Source organism: Tachypleus tridentatus, unplaced genomic scaffold, assembly GCF_004210375.1.
Source record: "Tachypleus tridentatus isolate NWPU-2018 unplaced genomic scaffold, ASM421037v1 Hic_cluster_1, whole genome shotgun sequence".
Classification (NCBI taxonomy): domain Eukaryota; kingdom Metazoa; phylum Arthropoda; class Merostomata; order Xiphosura; family Limulidae; genus Tachypleus; species Tachypleus tridentatus.
The window spans coordinates 28,699,437-28,723,466 of record NW_027467777.1 but is presented as its reverse complement, the minus strand read 5'-3'; the positions used below and the strand labels follow the sequence as shown (position 1 = coordinate 28,723,466).

General features: G+C 28.5%; 1 protein-coding gene across 1 annotated transcript in view; it reads right to left on the bottom strand.

Annotated features, from left to right (window-relative positions):
* Positions 1–24,030, bottom strand: part of LOC143241647 (peroxidasin-like) — a 92,285-nt gene that overhangs the window by 17,542 nt on the left and 50,713 nt on the right. The window contains 5 exon segments of the mRNA XM_076484843.1: positions 14–283; positions 2,441–2,610; positions 3,824–3,941; positions 4,415–4,578; positions 19,918–19,989. Of these exon segments, the coding sequence (XP_076340958.1) occupies positions 14–283; positions 2,441–2,610; positions 3,824–3,941; positions 4,415–4,578; positions 19,918–19,989 (794 nt within the window).

Below are 24,030 nucleotides of genomic sequence, written 5' to 3'. Positions count from 1 at the left end.
AAACGAGTCTCACCCTGGACAGTTAACTCTGCTTCTGCTGACACCCTTCCCAAGTAATTGGATGCCACACATTGATAAGTGCCAACATCAGGTTTCTGAACATTGCTGATGGTGAGTGTTCCATGAGTTGAAACGTGATACCTAGCAGAATTGGTTAGTGGTGAATTATTATATAACCAGGTGATGTCCGGCTTGGGATGACCAGTGGCTTGGCAAGACAGAACTACTTCAGAACCCACAGGGACATCTTGATCCACGGGATGTTGAATAATCTGAGCTGGAACTGAAAAGTCATTGTGTTTTATAGTTGAACTATGACATTGTAATACAGGGGTCCAGGGGAGGGCAAATATATCATTTCTCACTATGTTCTTGACAACGACTTTTCACTTAGTCTACTCCTAAACAGTTGGATAACTTAAAAAGACTAAGTTTCGGTAAATCATTTTTGTGTGTGTACAGTAGTCACTATTTGAACCTTAGTGTTATTGGCTCTATGTAATACAATCAGTGGTGAGTAAAATAGTTTTTTATTTAAAACTGCCCCATCTCTCTATGTGTTTATACAAGAAACAAAACATCGATACACAAAACAACAACATACGTCATTTAATAAAGTGTGTTAGGCAGTTTCTACTAGACTGAGAGAGAAGACAGCTGTTCATAAGAAATACAAGTAGTACAACAATAAACAGATGTTCACCTAAACACATAAAACATTTAACCCTATAGAGGGTTCTAATGATGTTTTACACATGAAAATTGATTATATATAAATACATTAATGTCCAGATCACACTTCAATATATACCAAAAAAACTGAAACTACATAAAAGAATACAAAAAGTCCAACAGTATTTAGGGTATGATTCAAATATCTGGATCCATACTAACACGTTTATAAGCAATGTAACATACTAAAAAATATTTGACCCAAGCATTGTCTAATACCTGACAACAACTACTTTTGTAGTAACGTATCTGAACAGTTGTGCATCTAATACCTAACAATACTTATCCACTTCTGTTTTCATAGTAACATATATGAACAGTTCTGCATCTAATACCTAACAATACTTATCTATGTCTGTTTTCATAGTAACATATCTGAACAGTTCTGCATTTAATACCTATCTACCTGTTTCCATAGTAACGTTAATATCAGAACAGTTCTGCATCTAATACCTAACAATACCTATCTACTTGTTTCCATGGTAACATATCTGAACAGTTCTGCATCTAATACCTAACAATACTTATCTATGTCTGTTTTCATAGTAACATATATGAACAGTTCTGCATCTAATACCTAACAATACTTATCTATCACTGTTTCCATAGTAACATATCTGAACAGTTCTGCATCTAATACCTAACAATACTTATTTACTGTTTCCATAGTAATGTATATTCGTAGTTATGCATCTAATTCCTAACAATACTTATCTACCTGTTTCCATAGTAACATATCTGAACAGTTCTGCATCTAATACCTAACAATACCTAACTACCTGTTTCCATAGTAACATATCTGAACAGTTCTGCATCTAATACCTAACAATACTTATCTGTGTCTGTTTTCATAGTAACATATCTGAACAGTTCTGCATTTAATACCTAACAATACCTATCTAACTGTTTCCATAGTAGCATATCTAAACAGTTCTGCATCTAATACCTAACAATACTTATCTACCTGTTTCCATAGTAACATACCTGAACAGTTCTGCATCTAATACCTAACAATACTTATCTACCTGTTTCCATAGTAATGTATATTCGTAGTTATGCATCTAATGCCTAACAATAGTTATCTATCACTGTTTCCATAGTAACATATCTGAACAGTTCTGCATCTAATACCTAACAATACTTATCTATGTCTGTTTTCATAGTAACATATCTGAACAGTTCTGCATCTAATACCTAACAATACTTATCTACCTGTTTCCATAGTAATGTATCTAAACAGTTCTGCATCTAATACCTAACAATACTTATATCTACCTGTTTCCATAGTAACATATCTGAACAGTTCTGCATCTAATACCTAACAATACTTATCTACCTGTTTCCATAGTAATGTATATTTGTAGTTATGCATCTAATGCCTAACAATACTTATCTATTGCTGTTTCCATAGTAACATATCTGAACAGTTCTGCATCTAATACCTAACAATACTTATCTACCTGTTTCCATAGTAACATATATGCGTAGTTATGCATCTAATGCCTAACAATACTTATCTATTGCTGTTTCCATAGTAACATATCTGAACAGTTCTGCATCTAATACCTAACAATACTTATCTACCTGTTTCCATAGTAACAAATATGCGTAGTTATGCATGTAATGCCTAACAATACTTATCTACCTCCATCTCCATAGTAACAAATCTTAGCAATTTTGGACGTAGTACCTAAGAACACCTATCTACCTCTGTCTCCATAGTAACGTATCTGAGCACTTCTGGATTTTGCTTCTCCGGCAGCATTTTTTGCCATACATTCGTAGACTCCCTGGTCACTGTCTCTAGCATCCGTAATCATCAGGGTACCATCATTAAGGATACTGAGTCTGGTATCTTCTTCTGGAATGATCTCATTTCTAAACAAAATTCATTAATTGACTATTGTAAACATTTAATAAATAATAAGATTTCAGTATTCAGAATAATACTTGAAACATTTAATAAATTATAAGATTTCAGTATTCAGAATAATACTTGAAACATTTAATAAATAATAAGATTCCAGTATTCAGGATAATACTTGAAACATTTAATAAATAATAAGATTTCAGTATTCAGGATAATACTTGAAACATTTAATAAATTATAAGATTTCAGTATTCAGAATAATACTTGAAACATTTAATAAATAATAAGATTCCAGTATTCAGGATAATACTTGAAACATTTAATAAATAATAAGATTCCAGTATTCAGGATAATACTTGAAACATTTAATAAATAATAAGATTCCAGTATTCAGGATAATACTTGAAACATTTAACAAATAATAAAATTCCAGTATTCAGGATAATACTTAAAACATTTAATAAATAATAAGATTTCAGTATTCAGGATAATACTTAAAACATTTAATAAATAATAAGATTTCAGTATTCAGAATAATACTTGAAACATTTAATAAATAATAAGATTCCAGTATTCAGGATAATACTTAAAACATTTAATAAATAATAAGATCACAAGTATTCGGGATAATACTTGAAACATTTAATAAATAATAAGATTTCAGTATTCAGAATAATACTTGAAACATTTAATAAATAATAAAATTTCAGTATTCTAGATAATACTTAAAACATTTAATAAATTATAAGATTTCAGTATTCAAAATAATACTTGAAACATTTAATAAATAATAAGATTTCAGTATTCAGGATAATACTTGAAACATTTAATAGATAATAAGATTCCAGTATTCAGGATAATACTTGAAACATTTAATAAATTATAAGATTTCAGTATTCAGGATAATACTTGAAACATTTAATAGATAATAAGATTCCAGTATTCAGGATAATACTTGAAACATTTAATAAATAATAAGATTTCAGTATTCAGGATAATACTTGAAACATTTAATAAATAATAAGATATGTTTTATAAGTCATCAATCAAAAATGTTTTCTTGCCACTAATAAATCTTTGTAACCACAGTAATAAATTATTATCAGTTTAATTATTTTAGTGAACAGAATTGGTTTGTCTTGATAATTACACATCTTGGTTGGCATATTAACGACTATTTTCATAACTACTGCATTTGTATATGATGTCATGGTAACTTACTCATTGTGAAGCCATACTATTTCCGGTTCCGGGTCACCCTCAGCCTTACAAGAGAAGTAAACTGTCCCTCCAAATGAAACATCCACATCCGTTGGTTCTTCCGTAAACTGAGGTTCCTCTGATCAACATTCCACACACGTTTCAGTATTAAAAAGTGAAGAACTGTTTCACAGACATCTTTAGAACATTTTAATCCATGAGCTCTTTAGCATATTGTTTTCACTTATAGTTATAACACTGATTCACTAATCAAATACTAGTAATGTTAGTGACCTCTTTGTCTGTAATCTCAATAATATTTCATGAATCTCTGTCATCTTAAGGGATTTAGGTGCATTCTTAAGTCATAGACTAATGACAAGTAATCCTCATATTAAAAATATAAAATAATAGAAACACACACTGGACTTTTATAAATCATAAAGTATATAGTTTAATAAAAACAATTATTGTATGAATGTTATGTTCATTTATTGTTCATTCGTTGAGTATATTAAATACAACATGAATCATGCAAGCTACTTGTTTCTATGGTGAAAATATAATAAATTAGACAAAAATAAAATAAAAGTATAGGTTCTGGTCACCTACTGCAATGGAAATCTTGTAAAGAGAGTGCAGTCAGCGATTTTCCCTGGAGAGAGACTGGGTGTTCGCACGTTGCTGCAGCCTGTGTAGTTGTTTGTTTTTCTTTCAACATTTCCGACAGCCAGAGCAAGTGGCAATCACAGATGAGTGTGTTAGAGTCCAGCCGTCTATAAAAACAGAGCTAGTCACTACAGGTTCTACAATACAGATCTAGTCACTACAGGTTCTACTATACAGAGCTAGTCACTACAGGTTCTACTATACAGATCTAATCACTACAGGTTCTACTATACAGATCTAATCACTACAGGTTCTACAATACAGATCTAGTCACTACAGGTTCTACAATACAGATCTAGTCACTACAGGTTCTACTATACAGAGTTAGTCACTACAGGTTCTACTATACAGATCTAGTCACTACAGGTTCTACAATACAGATCTAGTCACTACAGGTTCTACTATACAGAGTTAGTCACTACAGGTTCTACTATACAGATCTAGTCACTACAGGTTCTACTATACAGAGTTAGTCACTACAGGTTCTACTATACAGATCTAGTCACTACAGGTTCTACAATACAGATCTAGTCACTACAGGTTCTACAATACAGATCTAGTCATTAAAGGTTCTACTATACATGCTACACAATGTCTCAACGTTTTTACTCCATTTCAAGTCACATGCTAGAACACAAAGGAAATAACATTGGTTAAGTTAGAAGTCACTTTAAATCCTTGATGATACAATTAGCTAATTCAGGAGTCGTATGTTTTAAGCACTAGAAAAATACAATTAGTTCATCCCCAGTTATGTGTTTTATCTCAAAGATAATAAGATGTGTACAGAATTGGTCCAATTGACCGACACCTTCTAACAGTTTGCTGATTAAAATTCTGAATCTACACAAAACGTGAACAACTCTAGCAGCTCTGAGTGATGACATTTATATGAAGAACAGGAACTGTTTTGTCCATTGTGTGGTTTGCATAGTGGAGGAAATCAAATATTTAAAAATATACACACAAATGAGGAAATGACTAGCTGAATAAATAGAGACATGTTAAAACCACAAGCTGAGAAGCCTACAATAACTATTTGTACAAGTCTTTTAAGGTTATGAGAAACATGAGGCTAGAATCATATGACTAGAAATTCAGAGACTGCACCTACAAAAATAAAAGTAGCATTCATGTTTACATATCTTGTGGGTGGATGACTAGCCTTTAAATAAGATTATGGACCAGTTGACTAAAACACAAATTCATGAGGGTTATTCATAACTATAGTAACCACATGTAGCTGGTGTGGAACTTGACTGTAACTTTTCAGTGAAGGATTTACAGGGTGGTCCAACTGTGTGTTGCAAAGAACTTAAGGAATGGTCACTGTATCCAAATATAGATTGTGGAAGTATAACAAGATGGTCCTTGTGTTGAAATATAGAATTTTAAGTCCTGCCAATCCACAAAGTTCACTGCTGTGGTAATTTTCAGACCACCCATTACAGCCGCATACTGTGATCTGCTATAATTCTATCCATAATTCCTGTATTTTAGAACATGCTAATAGCTATGATCTAAGTTAATGTTCTAAAAAGATACATGTCACTTCAAGATAAAGATGGATTTGTTTGGGGAAACCCCAAAACAAATCTAGGTCTACCACTGTTCTTATGAAGCTCTGACAGTCCCAAAGTTCAAATAACGTTTTTTCTGCATTTAAGATGTAAACCAGTTACTATAACCCACATAACGTTTATTAAGCTGTCTGGGACTGTATGAAATTTACTCTATGGAAGAACTGTGTCTTATAGCAATTCAAGTTGTTTTGGGAAACAGGATATTAAATAAATGTATCATCTTACCTGAATATCATTTAAACAGATATTAAAGCACAATATCACAAATTACATGAGCAGTTTTGTTACTCTCAACCCCTTGAGTAATATATATTAAATTATAATCATGGGTTTTGCCCTTAGGGCTACATTAGGTAAGATACATTAAGTTATTATAGCATCCAAATTAAAACCAGATAACAATGCACACAATTTAACAAGCATATCACCTGGTGGCAACAATACTAAACAACTTCTACCTAACAATTAAGGTATAATTTGAGGTACAGATAAATACATATAATCATAGTTTGAACACCTGAAACTGGTATTCTTGGAAATTATCTTGTTATTAGAAGGACATAAAAGTTGCAGGATGTGTAACCAATACCAACAATGAAATTGAAAAAATAAGTTATTTAACAATTTTTTAAAAAGTCTAGAAACAGTTATGTAAATAAAATTGAACTCAAGGGCAAGGTCACTCCAACCTCATGCTGAGTCAATGTTAAAAATCAGGTTTTGATCACCATGGAAAACCACAAATATCCCATTCTGTAACCTTATGTTTAACAACTGAAAAACAAAATAGCAAATATCTTATTTTGTACAATAATTAGTCATGGAATCCCAACGTAAGAGGGCATACAAATCAATTGTATCACTTAGAGCATTCATTTCTCCATTAATTTTTAGTTGTGTTTCTGTCAACAAAATTACTTGTTGTTTTTTAGGACAAAAGTTGGGAGAAGAATGGGTGAGTTGGACAAATATACTGATGAGACAGCTTGCTTGACTTAGTTGCATAAAGCACAATCTTCCAATAATTGTTTGTTTCACACTTCTGAAGAGACAGCTTACTTGTCTTAGTTGTATAAAGCACAATCTTCCAATAATGGTTGTTTCACACTTCTGATGAGACAGCTTGCTTGTCTTAGTTGCATAAAGAACAATCTTCCAATAATTGTTTGTTTCACACTTCTGATGAGACAGCTTACTTGTCTTAGTTGTATAAAGCAGAATCTTCCAATAATTGTTTGTTTCACACTTCTGATGAGACAGCTTGCTTGTCTTAGTTGCATAAAGCACAATCTTCCAATAATTGTTTGTTTCACACTTCTGATGAGACAGCTTACTTGTCTTAGTTGTATAAAGCAGAATCTTCCAATAATTGTTTGTTTCACACTTCTGATGAGACAGCTTGCTTGTCTTAGTTGCATAAAGCAGAATATTCCAATAATTGTTTGTTTCACACTTCTGATGAGACAGCATGCTTGCCTCAGTTGCATAAAGCACAATCTTCCAATAATTGTTTGTTTCACACTTCTGTTGAGACAGCTTACTTGTCTTAGTTGTATAAAGCAGAATCTTCCAATAATTGTTTGTTTCACACTTCTGATGAGACAGCATGCTTGCCTCAGTTGCATAAAGCACAATCTTCCAATAATTGTTTGTTTCACACTTCTGAAGAGACAGCATGCTTGCCTCAGTTGCATAAAGCACAATCTTCCAATAATTGTTTGTTTCACACTTCTGTTGAGACAGCTTACTTGTCTTAGTTGTATAAAGCAGAATCTTCCAATAATTGTTTGTTTCACACTTCTGATGAGACAGCATGCTTGCCTCAGTTGCATAAAGCACAATCTTCCAATAATTGTTTGTTTCACACTTCTGAAGAGACAGCTTACTTGTCTTAGTTGTATAAAGCACAATCTTCCAATAATGGTTGTTTCACACTTCTGATGAGACAGCTTGCTTGTCTTAGTTGCATAAAGAACAATCTTCCAATAATTGTTTGTTTCACACTTCTGATGAGACAGCTTACTTGTCTTAGTTGTATAAAGCAGAATCTTCCAATAATTGTTTGTTTCACACTTCTGATGAGACAGCTTGCTTGTCTTAGTTGCATAAAGCACAATCTTCCAATAATTGTTTGTTTCACACTTCTGATGAGACAGCTTACTTGTCTTAGTTGTATAAAGCAGAATCTTCCAATAATTGTTTGTTTCACACTTCTGATGAGACAGCATGCTTGCCTCAGTTGCATAAAGCAGAATCTTCCAATAATTGTTTGTTTCACACTTCTGTTGAGACAGCTTACTTGTCTTAGTTGTATAAAGCACAATCTTCCAATAATTGTTTGTTTCACACTTCTGATGAGACAGCTTACTTGTCTTAGTTGCATAAAGCAGAATCTCCAATAATTGTTTGTTTCACACTTCTGATGACACAGCTTGCTTGTCTTAGTTGTATAAAGCAGAATCTTCCAATAATTGTTTGTTTCACACTTCTGATGAGACAGCTTGCTTGCCTCAGTTGCATAAAGCAGAATCTTCCAATAATTGTTTGTTTCACACTTCTGATGAGACAGCTTGCTTCTCTTAGTTGTATAAAGCAGAATCTTCCAATAATTGTTTGTTTCACACTTCTGATGAGACAGCTTACTTGTCTTAGTTGCATAAAGAACAATCTTCCAATAATGGTTGTTTCACACTTCTGATGAGACAGCTTGCTTGTCTTAGTTGCATAAAGAACAATCTTCCAATAATTGTTTGTTTCACACTTCTGATGAGACAGCTTACTTGTCTTAGTTGTATAAAGCAGAATCTTCCAATAATTGTTTGTTTCACACTTCTGAAGAGACAGCTTACTTGTCTTAGTTGTATAAAGCACAATATTCCAATAATGGTTGTTTCACACTTCTGATGAGACAGCTTGCTTGTCTTAGTTGCAAAAAGAACAATCTTCCAATAATTGTTTGTTTCACACTTCTGATGAGACAGCTTACTTGTCTTAGTTGTATAAAGCAGAATCTTCCAATAATTGTTTGTTTCACACTTCTGATGAGACAGCTTACTTGTCTTAGTTGTATAAAGCACAATCTTCCAATAATTGTTTGTTTCACACTTCTGATGAGACAGCTTACTTGTCTTAGTTGCATAAAGCAGAATCTCCAATAATTGTTTGTTTCACACTTCTGATGACACAGCTTGCTTGTCTTAGTTGTATAAAGCAGAATCTTCCAATAATTGTTTCTTTCACACTTCTGATGAGATAGCTTGCTTGTCTTAGTTGTATAAAGCAGAATCTTCCAATAATTGTTTGTATAACACTTCTGATGAGACAGCTTGCTTGTCTTAGTTGTATAAAGCAGAATCTTCCAATAATTGTTTGTTTCACACTTCTGATGAGACAGCTTACTTGTCTTAGTTGCATAAAGCAGAATCTCCAATAATTGTTTGTTTCACACTTCTGATGACACAGCATGCTTGTCTTGCTTGTATAAAGCAGAATCTTCCAATAATTGTTTGTTTCACACTTCTGATGAGACAGCTTGCTTGTCTTAGTTGTATAAAGCAGAATCTTCCAATAATTGTTTGTTTCACACTTCTGATGAGACAGCTTGCTTGTCTTAGTTGTATAAAGCAGAATCTTCTAATAATTGTTTGTTCACACTTCTGATGAGACAGCTTGCTTGTCTCAGTTGCATAAAGCACAATCTTCCAATAATTGTTTGTTTCACACTTCTGATGAGACAGCTTGCTTGTCTTAGTTGTATAAAGCAGAATCTTCCAATAATTGTTTGTTTCACACTTCTGAAGAGACAGCTTACTTGTCTTAGTTGTATAAAGCACAATCTTCCAATAATGGTTGTTTCACACTTCTGATGAGACAGCTTGCTTGTCTTAGTTGCATAAAGAACAATCTTCCTATAATTGTTTGTTTCACACTTCTGATGAGACAGCTTACTTGTCTTAGTTGTATAAAGAACAATCTTCCAATAATTGTTTGTTTCACACTTCTGATGAGACAGCTTGCTTGTCTTAGTTGCATAAAGCAGAATCTTCCAATAATTGTTTGTTTCACACTTCTGATGAGACAGCTTACTTGTCTTAGTTGTATAAAGCAGAATCTTCCAATAATTGTTTGTTTCACACTTCTGATGAGACAGCTTACTTGTCTTAGTTGTATAAAGCAGAATCTTCCAATAATTGTTTGCTTCACACTTCTGATGAGACAGCTTGCTTGTCTCAGTTGCATAAAGCACAATCTTCCAATAATTGTTTGTTTCACACTTCTGATGAGACAGCTTACTTCTCTTAGTTGCATAAAGAACAATCTTCCAATAATGGTTGTTTCACACTTCTGATGAGACAGCTTGCTTGTCTCAGTTGCATAAAGCAGAATCATCTAATAATTCCTTGTTTCACACTTCTGATGAGACAGCTTGCTTGTCTTTGTTGCATAAAGAACAATCTTCCAATAATTGTTTGTTTCACACTTCTGATGAGACAGCTTGCTTCTCTTAGTTGCATAAAGAACAATCTTCCAATAATGGTTGTTTCACACTTCTGATGAGACAGCTTGCTTGTCTCAGTTGCATAAAGCATAATCATCTAATAATTCCTTGTTTCACACTTCTGATGAGACAGCTTGCTTGTCTTTGTTGCATAAAGCACAATCTTCTAATAATTGCTTGTTTCACACTTCTAATGAGACAGCTTTCTTGTCTTTGTTGCATAAAGCACAATCTTCTAATAATTGTTTGTCTCACACTTCTGACAATGTAAATAGTCAAATTATATTTATTCTTCACACAGTAAATGGTTATATTTTGATAATGTAAACAGTCAAATTATATTTATTCTTCACAGAGTAAATGGTTTTATTTTGATAATGTAAATAGTCAAATTAAATTTATTCTTCAGACAGTAAATGGTTTTATTTTGATCATGTAAATGGTCAAATTATATTTATTCTTCAAACAGTAAATGGTTTTATTTTGATAATGTAAACAGTCAAATTATATTTATTCTTCACACAGTAAATAGTTATATTTAGGCAATGTAATTAGTCAAATTATATTTATTTTTCACACAGTAAATGGTTATATTTTAATAATGTAAATAGTCAAATTATATTTATTCACACAGTAAATTGTTATACTTGGAAAAAGTAAGTAGTCAAATTATGTTTATTCTTCAAACAGCAAATCGTTTTATTTTGATAATGTAAATAGTCAAATTATGTTTATTCTTCAAACAGAAAATGGTTTTATTTTGATAATGTAAATAGTCAAATTATGTTTATTCTTCACACAGCAAATGGTTATATTTTGATAATGTAAATAGTCAAATTATATTTATTCTTCACACAGTAAATAGTTATATTTAGACAATGTAAGTAGTCAAATTATATTTATTTTTCACACAGTAAATGGTTATATTTGAATAATGTAAATAGTAAAATTATATTTATTCTTCACACAGTAAATGGTTATATTTGAATAATGTAAATAGTAAAATTATATTTATTCTTCACACAGTAAATGGTTATACTTTGATAAGGTAAAGACTCAAATGATATTTATTCTTCAAACAGTAAATGGTTATATTTTGATTATGTAAATAGTCAAATTATATTTTTCTGCACACAGAAAATGGTTATATTTTAACAATGTAAATAGTCAAATTATATTTATTCTTCACACAGTAACTGGTTATATTTTGATAATGTAAATAGTCAAATTATATATATATTCTTCACACAGTAGCTGGTTATATTTTGATAATGTAAATGGTCAAATTATATTTATTCTTTACACAGTAAATGGTATTATTTTGATTATGTAAATAGTCAAATTATATTTATTCTTAACACAGTAAATGGTTATATTTTAATATAAAGTAAATAGTCAAATTATATTTATACTTCACACAGTAGCTGGTTATATTTTCATAATGTAAATAGTAAAATTATATTTATTCTTTACACAGTAGCTGGTTATATTTTGATAATGTAAACAGTCAAATTAAGTTTATTCTTCACACAGTAGCTGGTTATATTTTGATAATGTAAATAGTCAAATTATGTTTATTCTTCAAACAGAAAATGGTTTTATTTTGATAATGTAAATAGTCAAATTATGTTTATTCTTCACACAGCAAATGGTTATATTTTGATAATGTAAATAGTCAAATTATATTTATTCTCCACACAGTAAATAGTTATATTTAGACAATGTAAGTAATCAAATTATATTTATTTTTCACACAGTAAATGGTTATATTTGAATAATGTAAATAGTAAAATTATATTTATTCTTCACACAGTAAATGGTTATATTTGAATAATGTAAATAGTAAAATTATATTTATTCTTCACACAGTAAATGGTTATACTTTGATAAGGTAAAGACTCAAATGATATTTATTCTTCAAACAGTAAATGGTTATATTTTGATTATGTAAATAGTCAAATTATATTTTTCTGCACACAGAAAATGGTTATATTTTAACAATGTAAATAGTCAAATTATATTTATTCTTCACACAGTAACTGGTTATATTTTGATAATGTAAATAGTCAAATTATATATATATTCTTCACACAGTAGCTGGTTATATTTTGATAATGTAAATGGTCAAATTATATTTATTCTTTACACAGTAAATGGTATTATTTTGATTATGTAAATAGTCAAATTATATTTATTCTTAACACAGTAAATGGTTATATTTTAATATAAAGTAAATAGTCAAATTATATTTATACTTCACACAGTAGCTGGTTATATTTTCATAATGTAAATAGTAAAATTATATTTATTCTTTACACAGTAGCTGGTTATATTTTGATAATGTAAACAGTCAAATTAAGTTTATTCTTCACACAGTAGCTGGTTATATTTTGATAATGTAAATAGTCAAATTATGTTTATTCTTCAAACAGAAAATGGTTTTATTTTGATAATGTAAATAGTCAAATTATGTTTATTTTTCACACAGCAAATGGTTATATTTTGATAATGTAAATAGTCAAATTATATTTATTCTCCACACAGTAAATAGTTATATTTAGACAATGTAAGTAGTCAAATTATATTTATTTTTCACACAGTAAATGGTTATATTTGAATAATGTAAATAGTAAAATTATATTTATTCTTCACACAGTAAATGGTTATATTTGAATAATGTAAATAGTAAAATTATATTTATTCTTCACACAGTAAATGGTTATACTTTGATAAGGTAAAGACTCAAATGATATTTATTCTTCAAACAGTAAATGGTTATATTTTGATTATGTAAATAGTCAAATTATATTTTTCTGCACACAGAAAATGGTTATATTTTAACAATGTAAATAGTCAAATTATATTTATTCTTCACACAGTAACTGGTTATATTTTGATAATGTAAATAGTCAAATTATATATATATTCTTCACACAGTAGCTGGTTATATTTTGATAATGTAAATGGTCAAATTATATTTATTCTTTACACAGTAAATGGTATTATTTTGATTATGTAAATAGTCAAATTATATTTATTCTTAACACAGTAAATGGTTATATTTTAATATAAAGAAAATAGTCAAATTATATTTATACTTCACACAGTAGCTGGTTATATTTTCATAATGTAAATAGTAAAATTATATTTATTCTTTACACAGTAGCTGGTTATATTTTGATAATGTAAACAGTCAAATTAAGTTTATTCTTCACACAGTAGCTGGTTATATTTTGATAATGTAAATAGTCAAATTATATATATATCCTTCACACAGTAGCTGGTTATATTTTGATAATGTAAATGGTCAAATTATATTTATTCTTTACACAGTAAATGGTTATATTTTGATAATGTAAGTAGTCAAATTATATTTATTATTCACACAGTAAATTGTTATACTTTGATAAGATAAATAGTAAAATTATATTTATTCTTCAAACAGCAAATGGTTTCATTTTGATAATGTAAATAGTCAAATTATGTTTATTCTTCACACAGTAAATGGTTATATTTTAACAATGTAAATAGTCAAATTATATTTATTCTTCACACAGTAGCTGGTTATATTTTCATAATGTAAATAGTCAAATTATATATATATCCTTCACACAATAGCTGGTTATATTTTGATAATGTAAATGGTCAAATTATATTTATTCTTTACACAGTAAATGGTTATATTTTGATAATGTAAGTAGTCAAATTATATTTATTCTTCACACAGTAAATGGTTACATTCGGATTATGTAAATAGTCAAATTATATTTATTCTGCACACAGTAAATGGTTATATTTGGATTATATAAATAGTCAAATTATATTTTTCGGCACACAGTAAATGCTTATATTTTGATTATGTAAATAGTCAAATTATGTTTATTTTTCACACAGCAAATGGTTTTATTTTGATAATGTAAATAATCAAATTATATTTATTCTTCACACAGTAAATGGTTATATTTTGATAATGTAAGTAGTCAAATTATATTTATTCTTCACACAGTAAATGGTTATATTTTGATTATGTAAATAGTCAAATTATGTTTATTCTTCACACAGCAAATGGTTTTATTTTGATAATGTAAGTAGTCAAATTATATTTATTCTTCACACAGTAAATGGTTATATTTTGATTATGTAAATAGTCAAATTATGTTTATTCTTCACACAGCAAATGGTTTTATTTTGATAATGTAAATAGTCAAATTATATTTATTCTTCACACAGCAAATGGTTTCATTTTGATAATGTAAATAGTCAAATTATGTTTATTCTTCACACAGCAAATGGTTTTATTTTGATAATGTAAATAGTCAAATTATATTTATTCTTCAAACCATAAATGGTTATATTTTGATTATGTAAATTGTCAAATTATATTTATTCTTCAAACAGTAAATGGTTATATTTTAATAATGTAAATAGTCAGATTATATTTATTCTTCACACAGTAGCTGGTTATATTTTGATAATAAAAATAGTTAAATTATATATATATATCCTTCACACAGTAGCTGGTTATATTTTGATAATGTAAATGGTCAAATTATATTTATTCTTCACACAGTAAATGGTTATACTTTGATAAGGTAAACAGTCAAATTATATTTATTCTTCAAACAGTAAATGGTTTAAATTTGAGAATGTTAATAGTCAAATTATATTTATTCTTCAAACAGTAAATGGTTTTATTTTTATAATGTAAAGAGTCAAATTATATTTATTCTTCACACAGTATATGGTTATACTTTGATAATGTTAATAGTCAAATTATATTTATTCTTCACACAGTAAATGGTTATATTTTGATAATGTAAACAGTCAAATTATATTTATTATTCACATAGTAAATGATTTTATTTTGATATTGTAAACAGTCAAATTATATTTATTTTTCACACAGTAAATGGTTATATTTTGATAATGTAAACAGTCAAATCATGTTTATTTTTCACACAGCAAATGGTTTTATTTTGATAATGTAAATAGTCAAATTATATTTATTCTTCACACAGTAAATGGTTATATTTGGATTATGTAAATAGTCAAATTATATTTATTCTTCAAACAGTAAATAGTTATATTTTGATTATGTAAATAGTCAAATTATGTTTATTTTTCACACAGCAAATGGTTTTATTTTGATAATGTAAATAGTCAAATTATATTTATTCTTCACACAGTAAATGGTTATATTTTAATAATGTAAATAGTCAAATTATATATATCCTTCACACAGTAAATGGTTATATTTTGATAATGTAAATGGTCAAATTATATTTATTCTTTACACAGTAGCTGGTTATATTTTGATAATGTAAGTAGTCAAATTATATTTATTCTTCACACAGTAAATGGTTATATTCGGATTATGTAAATAGTCAAATTATATTTATTCTGCACACAGTAAATGGTTATATTTGGATTATATAAATAGTCAAATTATATTTTTCTGCACACAGTAAATGGTTATATTTTAACAATGTAAATAGTCAAATTATATTTATTCTTCACACAGTAGCTGGTTATATTTTGATAATGTAAATAGTCAAATTATATATATATCCTTCACACAGTAGCTGGTTATATTTTGATAATGTAAATGGTCAAATTATATTTATTCTTTACACAGTAAATGGTTATATTTTGATAATGTAAGTAGTCAAATTATATTTATTATTCACACAGTAAATTGTTATACTTTGATAAGATAAATAGTAAAATTATATTTATTCTTCAAACAGTAAATGCTTATATTTTGATTATGTAAATAGTCAAATTATATTTATTTTTCACACAGCAAATGGTTTTATTTTGATAATGTAAATAATCAAATTATATTTATTCTTCACACAGTAAATGGTTATATTTTGATAATGTAAGTAGTCAAATTATATTTATTCTTCACACAGTAAATGGTTATATTTTGATTATGTAAATAGTCAAATTATGTTTATTCTTCACAAAGCAAATGGTTTTATTTTGATAATGTAAATAGTCAAATTATATTTATTCTTCACACAGCAAATGGTTTCATTTTGATAATGTAAATAGTCAAATTATGTTTATTCTTCACACAGCAAATGGTTTTATTTTGATAATGTAAATAGTCAAATTATATTTATTCTTCAAACAGTAAATGGTTATATTTTGATTATGTAAATAGTCAAATTATATTTATTCTTCACACAGCAAATGGTTTTATTTTGATAATGTAAATAGTCAAATTATATTTTTTCTTCACATAGTAAATGGTTATTTTTTAATAATGTAAATAGTCAAATTATATTTATTCTTCACACAGTAGCTGGTTATATTTTGATAATGTAAATAGTAAAATTATATTTATTCTTTACACAGTAGCTGGTTATATTTTGATAATGTAAACAGTCAAATTAAGTTTATTCTTCACATAGTAAATGGTTTTATTTTGATAATGTAAATAGTCAAATTATGTTTATTCTTCACACAGCAAATGATTTTATTTTGATGATGTAAATAGTCAAATTATATTTATTCTTCAAACAGTAAATGGTTATATTTTGAATATGTAAATAGTCAAATTATATTTATTCTTCACACAGTAAATGGCTATATTTTAATAATGTAAATAGTCAGATTATATTTATTCTTCACACAGTAGCTGGTTATATTTTGATAATGTAAATAGTTAAATTATATATATATATCCTTCACACAGTAGCTGGTTATATTTTGATTATGTAAATAGTCAAATTATGTTTATTCTTCACACAGCAAATGGTTTTATTTTGATAATGTAAATAGTCAAATTATATTTATTCTTCACACAGCAAATGGTTTCATTTTGATAATGTAAATAGTCAAATTATGTTTATTCTTCACACAGCAAATGGTTTTATTTTGATAATGTAAATAGTCAAATTATATTTATTCTTCAAACCATAAATGATTATATTTTGATTATGTAAATAGTCAAATTATATTTATTCTTCGAACAGTAAATGGTTTTATTTTGATTATCTAAATAGTCAAATTATATTTATTCTTCAAACAGTAAATGGTTATATTTTGATTATGTAAGTAGTCAAATTATGTTTATTCTTCACACAGCAAATGGTTTTATTTTGATAATGGAAATAGTCAAATTATATTTATTCTTCAAACAGTAAATGGTTATATTTTGATTATGTAAATAGTCAAATTATATTTATTCTTCACACAGCAAATGGTTTCATTTTGATAATGTAAATAGTCAAATTATGTTTATTCTTCACACAGGAAATGGTTTTATTTTGATAATGTAAATAGTCAAATTATATTTATTCTTCAAACAGTAAATGGTTATATTTTGATTATGTAAATAGTCAAATTATATTTATTCTTCACACAGCAAATGGTTTTATTTTGATAATGTAAATAGTCAAATTATATTTTTTCTTCACATAGTAAATGGTTTTATTTTGATAATGTAAATAGTCAAATTATATTTATTTTTCACACAGTAAATGGTTATATTTTAATAATGTAAATAGTCAAATTATATTTATTCTTCACACAGTAGCTGGTTATATTTTGATAATGTAAATAGTAAAATTATATTTATTCTTTACACAGTAGCTGGTTATATTTTGATAATGTAAACAGTCAAATTAAGTTTATTCTTCACATAGTAAATGGTTTTATTTTGATAATGTAAATAGTCAAATTATGTTTATTCTTCACACAGCAAATGATTTTATTTTGATGATGTAAATAGTCAAATTATATTTATTCTTCAAACAGTAAATGGTTATATTTTGAATATGTAAATAGTCAAATTATATTTATTCTTCACACAGTAAATGGTTATATTTTAATAATGTAAATAGTCAGATTATATTTATTCTTCACACAGTAGCTGGTTATATTTTGATAATGTAAATAGTTAAATTATATATATATATCCTTCACACAGTAGCTGGTTATATTTTGATAATGTAAATGGTCAAATTATATTTATTCTTTACACAGTCGCTGGTTATATTTTGATAATGTAACTAGTCAAATTATATTTATTCTTCAAACAGTAAATGGTTTAATTTTGATAATGTTAATAGTCAAATTATATTTATTCTTCAAACAGTAAATGGTTTTATTTTGATAATGTAAACAGTAAAATTATATTTATTTTTCACACAGTAAATGGTTATATTTTCATAATGTAAATAGTCAAATTATATTTATTCTTCACACAGTAGCTGGTTATATTTTGATAATGTAAATAGTAAAATTATATTTATTCTTTACACAGTAGCTGGTTATATTTTGATAATGTAAACAGTAAAATTAAATTTATTCTTCACATAGTAAATGGTTTTATTTTGATTATGTAAATAGTCAAATTATATTTATTCTTCAAACAGTAACTAGTTATATTTTTATTATGTAAGTAGTCAAATTATGTTTATTTTTCACACAGCAAATGGTTTTATTTTGATAATGTAAATAGTCATATTATATTTATTCTTCACACAGTAAATGGTTATATTTTGATTATGTAAATAGTCAAATTATATTTATTCTTCACACAGTAGCTGGTTATATTTTGATAATGTAAATGGTCAAATTATATTTATTCTTTACACAGTAACTGGTTATATTTTGATAATGTAACTTGTCAAATTATATTTATTCTTCACACAGTAAATGGTTTTATTTTGAAAATGTAAATAGTCAAATTATATTTATTCTTCACACAGTAAATGATTATATTTTGACAATGTAAATAGTCAAATTATATTTATTCTTCACACAGTAAATGATTATATTTTGATAATGTCCACAAAGTTAATATCATCTAAATTTAATTATTCATCTCATTATATGCCATTTCAGTGGCACAGTGGAATGACTGTGGACTTAACTTTAACTTTAAACAAATCAAGTCTAATTATACTTAGCTGTTAGGAAGTAGTTATTTAGTATGGTTGCTACCGCGTAATTTGCTTGTTAAGTATCATGCATCATTCAAACTGATTTTACTTTGAATCCTGTAATAACACAGTGTATTTTACCTGATGTAACTCTAAAGGCAAAATTAATGATTGTAGTTTAATGTGATACACTTAAGGATTTGAAGGTAATAAACCTATTTTAAATATTGTTTGTGATAATCTTAACTAGTGGTTGTAGTTTAATGTGATACACTCAAGGGTTTGAAGGAAACAAACCTGTTTTAAATATTGGTTGTGATAAACTTAACTAGTGGTTGTAGTTTAATATGATACAATCAAGGGTTTGAAGGAAACAAATCTGTTTATAATATTGTCTGTGATAATCTTAACTAGTGGTTGTAGTTTAATGTGATAAACTTTCAAATTCATGAGTTCTTTATCACTTACAATCTCCTTAAGGACTTCATACCCTGAAAAGCACCAACTGGTATCCTTGACAAACGATTATTGTGTAAAAATCTGTTTAAGAAAAAAGTAAAATAATTAAAGTCACAGAAAACTGAATTATTCTGCAACAGTTTAACAGCACTAAGTTTTATACATAAATTAAAGAAACAAAATTACGACAAATAATAACAGCTGGTATGGGTAGAGAAAACACTATGTCATCGTCAGGTTCACAAAGAAAGAAAGAGGAACTGACTGATAGCTGACCACATGTTTGAAGAGGCTGTGTAATTGGGTGTAGAAATGTAGAGGGCATTCTTAGATGTTGGATATATTTATAAATGTAGGTACAAAGGTGTTCATTTATATTGGTTTATTTTGGGCTTGAGTTATTGTATAAGTAAGGCTTCTTTAATTTTGCATTTGTTTATTTCTTTTTTTATTTAGTATTTGGGTATTTTCTATGGTTATATTGTGTTTATTTGATTTGCAGTGTTTGAAAACGTGTGAAGGTGACTTTATGAGTTCTTTGAAACTGGTTTCCATTTTTCTACTTGTTTCTCCAATATAGAAGTCGTGGCAGTTATCACATTGTATTTTATAAATAATGTTGGTGTGGTATTTGTCAGTGTAGTTTTTACATAGTATAGACCTGAGTTTTGTCCCTATTTTTTGAATAAATTTGGTATTAACTGGAATGTCATATTTTGTTACTAGTTTTTGCCAAATGTTTGTTATTTGTCTGCTGATGTCAGGAATATATGGTATGCAGCAGTATATGGTTTCATGATTTTTTGATTCGTGAGATATATTTACTTTTGTTAGTTGATTTTGCTTTTTGTCTAGGTGTGTGTGTGTATAATGTTTTATACGGTTTGTGGAGGAAACTTATTGTTTTGGTGAAGTATTGTTTTATTTTGTCTAATTCATAGTTAATTTTATCTGGGGAGCATAGTTTTATGGCTGTGTTTATTTGGTTTCTTAGTATGTTGAGTTTTTATTTTGTTTCACATGCTGAGTCCCAAGAAATGTATAGTCCAGTATGGGTGATTTTTTGGTGGATTTCTGTTTTATATTGTTATCAGTTCTTGTAATTTTGAGGTTAAGAAATGATATTTGATTGCTTTCTTCCTGTTCACATGTGAAGTTAATGTTGGAATTTATGGAGTTAATGTGATTGAAAAAATTAAGTATGTGTTCTGTAGATGTGAATCCCACAAACGTGTCATCTACATATCTGTACCAGTATAGTGGTGGATGTAATGCTGTGGTAATCACTTGTGTTTCAACTTGTGTCATAAAAATATTGGCTAGAACTGGTGATACTGGGTTGCCCAGGCTTAAGCCATTTGTTTGTATATAGTTGTGGTTGTTGAACATGAAGTTTGTCTTCATTGTGGTGAATTCTATGATAGTTGCTAATTGGTTGCTGTCTATAGTTGGGTTAGGGTTTCGGATATAGAGTTCTAAGGCTATCTTGCAGGCTTCAGTGGTTGGAACTTCTGTAAAGAGGGATATAACATCGAAACTGGCCATTAAGGCTTTATGATTAAGTTGATTAAGGTTAGACTTGAAATTAAAAGAGTCTTTGATGAATGAGCTGGCTGATGTTACATATTTGGAGAATGCCCATGCTATGTATTTACCAAGATTGTAATTAAACGATTCATATGTGGACATTATTGGTCGTAATGGACAATCTGGTTTATGAGGTTTGGGGATGCCGTATATATGTGGTGTGCGTGAGTCGGTTTTACGTAGGTAGGAATAAAGTGTTTGTGAAATTGTGTTGGCTTTTTTCAATTTTAGTAGTAATTTGTTTAGTTGCATTTCATGTGTCTTTGTTGGATTTGTGTGTATTGGTTTAAATTTATTCGAGTCTGATAGGATGTTCTTCATTTTTTGGATGTGTTCATTCATGTTCATTATGACTACAGCATTTCCTTTATCTGCTTTCAGAATTTTAATGTTTTTGTTTTGTTTTAGGTTTTTAATGGAATTAATGTCTCTTTTTGTAAGATTGTTTTTTAGTTTTCTGTTTTGTGAAATTATGTTGATGGTTTTGTGAGAAAATTCTTTGAAAAAATCGTTTAAGATGCTGTTTTTAAGTGTTTCTGGAAAATATAAATTTTAAATTTTTTTGGGAAGTTTCGCTGTTGGGTGTCAATAAAATTGTCTAAGTTGTCTTCTTTCTGTTGGTTGTATTCAGTTTTCTTGTTTTTGTTTTCTGTAGAAAGTATCACAAGTCTCCTGGCTAGGTCTTCTAAACATGTTTTTATTTCTAAGGTTGGAATGTACCTAGGTGCTATTGTGAAGTTGAGTTCTTTGTTAAGTAGATGTATCTCATCTGTGTTTAATTGTCGGTCGGATCTGTTAATTATGTGGTTAGTCAACAGTTTGTTGTGTTGGTGTCCTTTCTGTTGTTTGCATCTTAGTTTTTCTAGTTTAACATTAACTCTATGCATCCCAACATTAACTTCACATATGAACAGGAAGAAAGCAATCAAATATCATTTCTTAACCTCAAAATTACAAGAACTGATACACAATTTAAAACAGAAATCCACCGAAAAATCACCCATACTGAACTATACTTTCCTTGGGACTCAGAACATGAAACAAAACAAAAACTCAATATATTAAGAAACCAAATAAACACAGCCATGAAACTATGTTCACCAGATAAAATTAATGATGAATTAGACAAAATAAAACAATACTTCATCAACATCAATAAGTTTCCTCCACAAACCGTATAAAACATTATACGCACACACCTAGACAGAAAGCAAAATCAACCAACAAAAGTAAATATATCTCACGAATCAAAAATTCACAAAACCATATACTGCTGTATACCATATATTCCTGACATCAGCAGACAAATAACCAATATTTGGCAAAAACTAGTAACAAGATATGACATAACAGTTAATACCAAATTTATTCAAAAACCAGGCACAAAACTAAGGTCTACACTATGTGAATACTACACTTACAAACACCACACCAAAATTATTTATAAAATACAATGTGGTAACTGCCACGACTTCTATATTGGAGAAACAAGTAGAAAAATGAAAACCAGATTCAAAGAACATAAAAAGTCATCTTCACACGTTTTCAAACACTGCAAACCAAATAAACACAACATAACCATAAAAACACCCAAATGCTAAATAAAGAAACAAACATAAACAAATGCAAAATTAAAGAAGCCTTACTTATACAACAGCTCAAGCCAAAAATAAATCAATACAGAAGAACACCTTTATACCTATATTAATGAAAATAATCAAACATCTCAGCACGCCCTCTACATTTCTACACTCAATTACACAACCCCCTTCAAACATGTGGTCAGCAATCGGTCAGTTACCTCTTTCTTTCTTTGTGAACCTGACGATGACCAAAGAAGATCCAAACATTGTTCACTCCTCTACATAAATGTTTTCTCAATCCCTACCAGCCATTTTTAAATGTACATTTTTCTCTACAAGTGGGTTTTCTCGTCATCAAGGAACAATAGTCGTTCTGGTTTTCTTTTGCTCCTAGGTTTCTGACCTCAACTTAATGTCGTGTGCTCACAATCTATGACAGGAAATACAAATGCATTTAGATGTTAAAACCTACAAATAAAATCATCTAACTGTGGTCACAAAAACAGGTCACACTGGCTATGACTGTCTTGTTGTTGTCACTGAAGACAGTGTTTTAAGTAAGTTCAAATCATCTAACTGTGGTCACAAAAACAGGTCACACTGGCTATGACTGTCTTGCTGGTCTCAATATGAATGGTTATTTTCAGTAAGTCTCAACAGGTTGGCTCTAAAATATTATTCAGTGTATGTTTCTGTACACAACTGATATTTGTACCTGTGAAAGAAATAATCAAGAACTGTGAGGGTAATAAATACTACGTGTGTTGTAAAGAATGCTAAATAGAAACAAAAAATTGTTTGTTGTAGTCCATATTACATACAAGATTAATGTGATACAGTCTATAGGGTTTTATTTGTGTTAACTGTTGTTTGTACTGCAAAATTTGTGTGTTATGATCCCAATAAAGAAATATTTTGTGGCTTGTAGTCCACAATATGCTTAAGAGTTATG